The sequence below is a fragment of the Belonocnema kinseyi genome, chromosome 7 (assembly GCF_010883055.1).
Source record: "Belonocnema kinseyi isolate 2016_QV_RU_SX_M_011 chromosome 7, B_treatae_v1, whole genome shotgun sequence".
Lineage (NCBI taxonomy): Eukaryota > Metazoa > Arthropoda > Insecta > Hymenoptera > Cynipidae > Belonocnema > Belonocnema kinseyi.
The window spans coordinates 105,426,732-105,435,933 of record NC_046663.1 but is presented as its reverse complement, the minus strand read 5'-3'; the positions used below and the strand labels follow the sequence as shown (position 1 = coordinate 105,435,933).

Here is a 9,202-nt window from a genome sequence, read left to right as displayed (position 1 = left end):
CGAACATTATTTTGCAATATCTGAATAAGCAGTGCCAAGCCAAGGTACACTTAAAAAGAAATTTTAAGAGGAATTTAATATAATAGTTTTTAACATACAATATAGAAAATATTGCAATTGTGGTCTATGCACAAATGTGGAGGGTAATGCAAAGACCGAGCGCGGAGCGCGAGGTAAATACATTATCGAGCGCGGAGCGGTCAGATTTTTTTATATTGTTTGTAATTTTCATGAAAATTTTTACTTCCGGGTTTTTTGGGACGCTGATTACGAATATGTTATCAGAATTTCAAAATTAAATATGGCGGATCCAATATGGCGGCCAAAAAGATTCAACCAATTTAGCCGTCATATTGGATCCGCCGTCTTGAATTTTGAAAATATGATATCATATTCATAATCAACGACCCGAAAAACCTTCTGGCATACATTGTCATGGAAATAGAAATAAAATTGTTGTTTATAAAAATACAATATTTATACAAGAAATTTTCATTTCAAGCCGTCATATTTAGTGCCTCTTTTTTTTGTTAAACCTACGGGTATATTTTGAAGGTTAGGGTCCATGGACGCAAAAAATCCACAAATCGTAGAAATCCACCGATTCTTTCGATATGAAAATATCGTAAGAAAAAAAATGTTATTTTGAAAACCACGTTTTTTGTCAAATAAACAACCATGACTTTTTCAAAATTCTGGTCACATAAATCGAAAGTTCACACAATTTTACATTGAATATGAATATTCTGAATTTTTTATGGTCGTTTTGTTAGTGTATGAAGCAATTGAAAAAAAATGTTGAAAATGTGTCCGACTGGGACTTAATGGGTTAAAGAAGTGATCTAAATCTGAATAAAAGTCTAAGATTCCTTTATGAAGTTACGATAAATTATGAATGCGATGAATTTTTTTGGTAAATAAGGTTCCTGTTTTTGATTTTTGTTTATATTTAAAAAAGAAACTATAGCTTTTGATGATAGATAATGGAAACGTAACAATTGTCCTCAGTCTGAAACCAAATGGAACTTTTGTTTCTCCTTTGCTTTCTATTATTTATGATGTCAATACAAAATGTAAAAAAACGATATATCAAGAGATTGTTCAATTTCTTAAATGCAATAGAAAAGCAAGATAATAGCTTTATTTTTTTTACTAAAAAAAACTAAATGAAAAAGATATTACACATTTTCATTCGTTCTCCGTCATACTTTCAGAGTTATAAATTATTTTGTCAATGGAATCCTGGGAAATTACCTAACGAAAATGAAACTAATGATTAAATATTAAAATATGAAAAACGATTTTGAACTTTAGGCGTATAAATACTATCAATTGTCATATTATTATGTTTTTTTTAATTTCTCAAACTATTCAAGAGATTAATAAAGAGTGTAAATTGTACATTCGGTAGGTTTTGTACGGATACTATAGTTTTCAATAATTCATGATTCTTTTAATATCAACTGAAAGAATGTGATAAATAAAAATAAAAAATAAACTTTAAATCTTGTAAATCCTACTAAAATTCCTTCAATCTTGTGCAATCTTTTTGTGCAATTATTTTCCCTAAATTGATTTCCTTGAGTATTTGTTTTTTTTAAAGAACAGTTTTTTAAGGAACATACAATATAATTTTGATAGAACTATTTTGGGAATTCTTTTTAAGCCTTCTTGATTTTGAAGTTTATGTAGGTTTACAAAATTTACTTTCAGATACCCCTTGAAATATTATAGAATCACTTTAAATCTTTACAATCCGTTGAACTCGAATAAAATCCCTTGAAAAAATCTGTGAAATTCCATGAAATCTGATATTTCCTGAAATCCAGGAAAATTGATTAAAATACCTTGACAGCTTTTAAAATCTCTTAAAATTATTAAAATCACTGGAAATCTGATTCGATACTTTAACATCTTTTTAAAACCCCTTGGAATCTTTTGAAATATCTTAAAATCTTTCAAGTCCTATAAAATCCTTTTAAATAATCCGAAGTTCTAAACAATTCTTCAAAACGCGCATGCGTTTTTTTTAAATTCCTTGCAATAATTACTCATTAAAATTTCCTTAAAACTTTTTGAATCAAATAAAAACTTCTTAGAATCCTTGGAAATACCCTAAAATTTTTGTATCCCTTTAAAAACTTTTTAAAAATTTGTACTGAGAACCTTCAAAATGCCTTAGATTATTGAAGTCCTCGAAAATCTTATAAAATCCCTTAAAAATCATTTGAAATATTCTTAAATCTTGGAAACTCTGATATCCATTAGTTTTTTTCCATATCCTAAAATCTGATATATTCTACGAAATCCCTTGAAATCTTCCTAAATTTAAGGAAATTCTTTAAAACCTCATATTAACCGAAATATTAGGATTTTTCTTCAAATATTTGAAATGCCATGAAATATTTTTATTTTTGTGAAATTCTTAATAATTTATAGAAATAATATAAAATAATAATCTCGTTTTTATCGACTCAAATCCGTTAAAAATCACTTCAAATGATCCTACAAATATTCATCAAAATCATTAAAATTATATGAAGTCTTTAAAGTCATTAACAATACACTAAAATCTTTCAAAATCCTTACAATGTTTCGTATTCCTTGGACTACCGTAAAATCTCTAAAATATTTTAAATTTCCTTCAAACGTTTAAAAGCTGGGAGAATTATTTCAAATAATTAAAATCTTTGAAAATTCTATGAATTCCACTGAAATCTTTTCAAAACACTTCGAATACCTAGAAATCTCAAATAATTTGGATTCTTTCAAGATAATTGAGTAGAATGGGTTTTAAGGCTGGTCTGCATTACTTTTATCGGGTCGGTTAGTCAGATAATAATATGTCTTTTTTTTTAACTTAAATATATTTGAATTAAAGAAATCAAGCTTTTTTAGAGAAGAAGAAAGAATCCTAAGTTCGCGAAAATTCTGATAACATTGATGAATTGACTATATTGACAAGCTCGTCAATTATTATTTTTTGCAGCTGGAGCAAAAGGCTATAAAAATAATTCAGAATTGAACAAAATTCGAATAATTTACTCACCACATTATTTTTGTGCTCGCTCTTCTCAATTTCGATTACACTATTTAATCCGGGCTTTAATAACCCTTTTGCAAATGCTTCTTGTAGCTAAACATGTGAGAAAGTTAGGTTAGGATTAACACAACATTCCAGTTTAAATTAAATTAACGATCTTATTACCTCTTCGTCTGAAGAATGAGCTTCCGAGTCTGATTCGCTGCTACTCATTTTTATGAATTAAATCTACAAGCTATACAATTAAACTTTAGTTTGAATTATAAAATTATCAGCTCTTTGAAAACACCGAACAAGGAGCAAGCGTCAAAAGGAAAACACTAGCACGAAAGGTTATGTTTGAACGCCACGTGTTCTTCACAGAAGAACTAAAGGCACTAGATAACTCTAGAATCTAGAGACATTTTTGCTGTGAAAATTTGTTAACCTGTAAATGTAATTAAACAAATTTTATACGGTGTTCTAAGGGGGGGGGGGGGATGACAGATGAGTTCATGAGTAGGACAGGGACAGCAGGACAGTGACAACCGTCAAAGATATAGGTTATACAGTCTATAGTATCCATACGCGTTTTTATTTTTATATATTTCTTTTCGTTAAAAAGTCACTTATTCAAGACACTACTTCACAATGATAATAGCGCGAATTTTGTCAGTAATCCTCACTCATATTTTCCAGTATTTTTATAACAAGGACTGACACATTATATATGCATTTTCGAACCTTTGTTGCTTCTGTCAAACTTCCACTGTACATGTGTACACAACGTGCATAATATAAATATAAAACGTGGAAAGTGTAATCAGTGTTCTCGTTCACAGAGGAAGTTGAGATAATTAATATGCCCAGATCGACAAGAGATGTTCCATGTGCAGTGGGATTTATTGGGCAATTTGTAAATAAATTTTGTCCATGTCGACAATCCACCCGATTATTATGGCACAAAGGCGTCATTCTAGGTCTCACTTATATGGCATACATGTGTTACCATCTGACACGAAAACCAATTTCGGTGGTTAAAAATGTACTGAGTGTAAATTGTAGTAGTTTGTCTCCACCTCCGGATGTTCCTGTTAATTCTAGTAATCGAGACACTTGGTGCGATTGGGCACCTTTTGGTAAGCATTTCTAATCGGTAATCATCTTTTTTGTTATATTTCTTTTGTTTTAAAGGACTGAAAATCAAGAGCAATTTATTTTCCTTATTCTAAATTCAATTCGAATGGAGTCAATTTTATTGCTATTGAAATTTATAGGATGAAAGTGCTTTTACTTGTTTCTTATTTTTTCACCTTGACGAATTCCTTATTTGTAAGGTAGATCACAAAGAAGCGTGTTCTTTTTCAAATAATAAGTTCTTTTAAAAACCATACATCTTACTAAAACTGAACAAAGAAATTTTGATTTCAAACATTTATTTTTGAAATCTGTTGAGTTTGAAATATTCAATTAACATTTTCAATTTAAAAATTAATTCAACGGCTTCGTTGTAAGGTTTTAACCTTTAGGGCTCAAACATGAAACGTCAAATCGTTCAATTTTTATGTTCCTATATTACAGAGTATTCCATTTATCACGACTTTAAATTTTAAAGTGTTTAAATTTGAAAGTTTAGAATGCCGAATGTTTTATGTCTTATTTTAATCCCTATTCCAAAAATTAACGATGAATCAACATTGGTCGAATTTATTTTATTTTCATCCAAAATTAACAGGGGGATTATTCTTTAGTTATTAAATCTATCGTTAATCATTTTCTTTATAAGTCTATTGTACACCAAGAAAATATAATTTACGAGACGAATTTTTAATCATAGAAATTATTTGAATGCTAAAAACTATTTTGCTAGTTTATTCTTATTTCTTTTCCTTGGCTACTTAGTTGAAAATGTGGATAATGCGGAAAAGTGTTTTTTTTTTATCGCGCCTTATTTTTATCTCTACCTATTATGTAATATATCCATTTTTAACTTTGTATTTAAATTGCAGTTTACGTTTTTCTTTTATTAGAGGTCAGATATTTTTCTGAGTTTTCGAGATTTATACCTTATCGCTTTAGCCTGATATTAAAAGACATACGAGCTGTTTTTAATCCACGTAATTATAAAATTGTATAAGAAAACGTTCATAATCAGTGGAAAGCGTGATTGTATTTTTAGAAAATTAAAATACTATTATGCTGAATTGTAATGTGTTCTTGAATTAATTGGAATAAGAAATATCGGGGCATCAGATTGAAAAAGACGAAAATTAATTTCCACGTTATTTTTTTATGTTCTTTCGAAGTTTTATATAAAATAGAAGGAATGTTTGACAATGATTGGCAATTTTTTCGGGCTAACCTAAACTATCATAAAAATAGCTTTGAATTTACTTATAAATTATAAATAGAAATTGTTGAAAATTATACTTGCAATTTTTCGAAATGTACAATTAGTACATTTTTAAATTTCCAAAATGTATATGTTTTGAATGCTGATTTCCGGAATTGTTTCATTTTGACAGTTTTTAATTTAACATTGTTCTGTTTTGAGTGATAAAGGTAATCCTCTTGCCAAAAATAAGATCTCTGAAAAAATAATTTATCTAAGATTTTAAAAATAAAAATATCGCTGATAAAGATATTACAAATAAAAACCATGATTTCTAATGAAAAATTTGAAAAAATTACAAATACATTTATTTTAACATTATTTTTTGCAATTTAATTTTATATTACTATCTCTTAGCAATTTTTGAAAAATGCTTCAATTTTAATTAATGATGGCTTGTTTTTGCAGAAAAAAACTATTTACAACTCTACTGTTTTCAATTCTGAAAGTTAATTTTTTTATGGCTGAAATCATACAAACAATTTAATATGAACAAAAAATTTTAAACACAATATCTGTATTTGAAGATTGTACTGGAAAAATTTCATTTGAAAAAACTTGTTAAATATTTAGGTTTCATAAGTTTGAAATATTTTTCGTAAAATACAATGTTGTTCTCTTTATAAGAAATGATTGGTAATATTTTTTTGATTCTTAAAATTGTAGAAAAAGTTTTTTTTGCTAGTGATTTGATTTTTGGTACAACTTCCTTAAAGCCTAAAATTTGAAAGAGTTTTGAAGGTTTGAATTCGAACTTTTCAATGCACAATGTATCCAATTTCAGAAATCTAACTTAAAAGTAAGTCGACAAGAAACAGTTTTGTCAATATGCTTTCGCTAAATCTTTAATAATCAAAATCATTACATCTTAGTGTGCACGTTTCATATGTTTGTGGAACCACGTGCTGCTGTTCGGAATTGCTGATAAGAGCAGCCTGAGCGACCATCTGATAATTCATTTTTTTATCATTATTAGGAAGTGGTTTTGTTTTCTTAATGTCTTATAATTGCAAAATTTAATAAAAAGCTATATAAATATTAGAAATGAAAATGCAATTTACGATTAACAATTTTTGATACAGATTTTGAAATTCCACTATCAAATAAATTTTGAACTGGTTAAACTTTGAAGATTTTTATGAAAAAAATTTAATCTTTCAAAACCATGTTAAAATTAGCTTTATTTAAACCTTGTAAAGTTACGACTTCCTACATTTTGATTTCTTACGTTTGTAATAAAAGTATAAAATTACTTAATCTTCAAAGCTTGAAGCCCTTAGTAAGTATTCATTTTTCGATTTTAACAACTTGTAAATACGAAATTTAAATGTTTGCACGTATCTAATATGAAGCCGAACAAATCTAAATAGTTTAATTTTAAATCTTTCAATTAGAATTGTTCAAAATTGAGTAAATTTAAGTTTGAAATTGTTAAATTTTTGATACTTCATAACTATTTCCACGCTTTTTAAATGTTTATATTTCAAATAATAAAAATTCCAAATGGCTGAATTTTAAATTTACAGATTAATTGGTTTCTGCAGTTTACATTTGAAATCTCACCAATTTTAGAAGAAATAGGCATTCTTGCGAACGTTTTAGGAAAACATAGTTTTTGGCTTATTACAATTTTAACGTCATCTAAAGTTTTAAGTGTTTAAATGAACGCAATGTATTTTTCCTTGCTTAAATTTGTCCTCAAATATAGAAGCATGTGATCCAATGGCTCAATCTATAAATCAAAGATAATTATTAGTAATTTCAGCGTTTACACCATATTTATACAAAAAGAGAAACCGCTCTTAGATTAGTGAGGGATCAGATTTATCTAGTATTTATTCTTATAGTTACGGTGTAAGTGCCAAAGTTTATCGTAAGTTTTTTACAGATTTCAACCATGGCGTAAAAACTTTTCTTTTCATTTAGGTGGCAATAGAAATATATATTATAAGGGATTTTACAACGTGGCTCAGCGTTTTAAAAAGGGGAGCAGATCCCTTTTAAAAACTAATTTTATGCGACCGATTGCGACTTCTTTTATCTTTCTATTTAATCCGAGACCTGATCTTTATTTTTATAGATATGTTGTAAACTATACTTTTTTTATCGATTGTCTCATGGTGTAAAATCACTCTATTTTTCTTATGAATAAAACAATATTTCAGGAATAATTTGATTGTGAGTTTAAAAACTATTTAATTGGACCTTTTGAATTTTAAATCAATACCTTATATATTATAATAACTATATTTAGATATTTAATAGTATTTTTTAACTCACTATATGAATTTTTTTGTTACGTTTCAGACACTCGTGATGCACCAGCGTTGCTTGGAACACTGGACTCAGCATTTTTGTTCGCGTATGCTGGTGCCATGTTTCTTAGGTAATACAAATTTCAAGATATGCTACTTTAGTTTAATAGAAAATATAACATAATGGAAACTTAAAAATACTAAAATTACAAGAAAACAGAAAGAATTTACTTGTAAATAGAGCTCATAATATATACCAATTTAAAGAGTAGTTTGAAGTTATAAGAAGATCGACAGTATTTAAAATTTTTTTAACATAGTAGGAAATTTAACTGACCAACAATATTATCAAATTAGTTTGAAAAGAGACTATAGTGCGTATTTTAATGCGGAATAATTTCCTCAGCTAAATTTTTAAAAACTAAATGCAAGAAAATTTCCAAGTTTTAATAGTTTACAATTTATTTATGCACAGCGGGTTCATTGCTGAACGGGTGAATCTTCGGTATTTTCTCGCTCTCGGAATGTTAACATCCGGCATTGCATCTTATTTATTCGGAATAGCAAGAGCCTACAATATACACAGCCTTTTTTATTTCGTTTTAGTTCAGGTTTGTACGAACATTTATTTTTTACTATCAATTCAATTTAATTTATTCTTATAATATAATAACTCTTATAAATTATTTTGATTTCGAATTTTATTTTCTACTACCCTTATTTATTATTGGTAGATAGAAATTTCCAAGCCCATAACATAAGCAATTGTATATTTATTCTATTCTTTCGAAATAACCACGGTGGGTTTAAAAAAATGCAAATACAACTGACGATCACCCACAAAGGTTTTAATGGGATATGCTTTCTGATGACAATAGAGGTCTTTTCTAACAAAAATGAAAATCCGCCACGAAGCACTTTTTTTCATTTACATTTTTCCATCTTCTTAGCAGAAATTAAAAAATTGTCATCAGAAAACATATTCTATTTAAACATTGCTGGTGGTCTTCAGTTGGATGACAATTTTTTTAAACCCATCGTGAACCTTTTTTATAGAGTTGACCAACTATCGAACATTAACTCTACTGACACTCTTTTTATTAATTATTTGCCGCCATACTTTCCTGTCCTGGCATACTTCTCTAGCTTCTTTTATGTCCATGCATTTTTTCATGCAGGCTCTCGTGTTTCTGTGACTTCTTATGTCTCTTCTAAGTAGGGTCTCATTCACACATTCTAACCATTCTTTCCGCGGTATACCTCTGGGCACGCTGCCATTTACTTTACCTTGATATACTTGTTTCGCTAGTCGTTCATTTGGCATTCTCTCAACATGTGAGAACCATCTTAACCGATTTCTTTCCCATGTGTTTACTAGCGTCTCTTCTGCACCACATTCTTTTAGAATTATCTCGTTACTTACTTTGTCCATATCTTTTTCTTGATAAGTCCATGTCTCGCTACCGTATACTACAGTCGGTACAAATATAGAATTATGTATTGCCATTTTAGCTTTATTTGATATATTTTTAC

General features: G+C 28.3%; 2 protein-coding genes across 3 annotated transcripts in view; one reads left to right on the top strand and one right to left on the bottom strand.

Moving 5' to 3' along the window:
- LOC117177432 (probable rRNA-processing protein EBP2 homolog) overlaps positions 1 to 3,366 on the bottom strand; it is a 12,587-nt gene extending 9,221 nt beyond the window's left edge. Inside the window, exons 1-2 of the mRNA XM_033368106.1 lie at positions 3,209 to 3,366; positions 3,050 to 3,136 (exon numbers count right to left, since the gene is read on the bottom strand). Of these exons, the coding sequence (XP_033223997.1) occupies positions 3,050 to 3,136; positions 3,209 to 3,256 (135 nt within the window). The 5' untranslated portion in view covers positions 3,257 to 3,366. The remainder of the gene's footprint in view (positions 1 to 3,049; positions 3,137 to 3,208) is intronic.
- A 178-nt stretch (positions 3,367 to 3,544) lies between these two features.
- LOC117176287 (glucose-6-phosphate exchanger SLC37A2) overlaps positions 3,545 to 9,202 on the top strand; it is a 15,339-nt gene continuing 9,681 nt past the window's right edge. For both annotated transcript variants that reach the window (XM_033366472.1, XM_033366471.1), the window contains exons 1-3: positions 3,545 to 4,161; positions 7,722 to 7,800; positions 8,145 to 8,280. In XM_033366472.1, the coding sequence (XP_033222363.1) occupies positions 3,885 to 4,161; positions 7,722 to 7,800; positions 8,145 to 8,280 (492 nt within the window). In that variant the 5' untranslated portion in view covers positions 3,545 to 3,884. The remainder of the gene's footprint in view (positions 4,162 to 7,721; positions 7,801 to 8,144; positions 8,281 to 9,202) is intronic.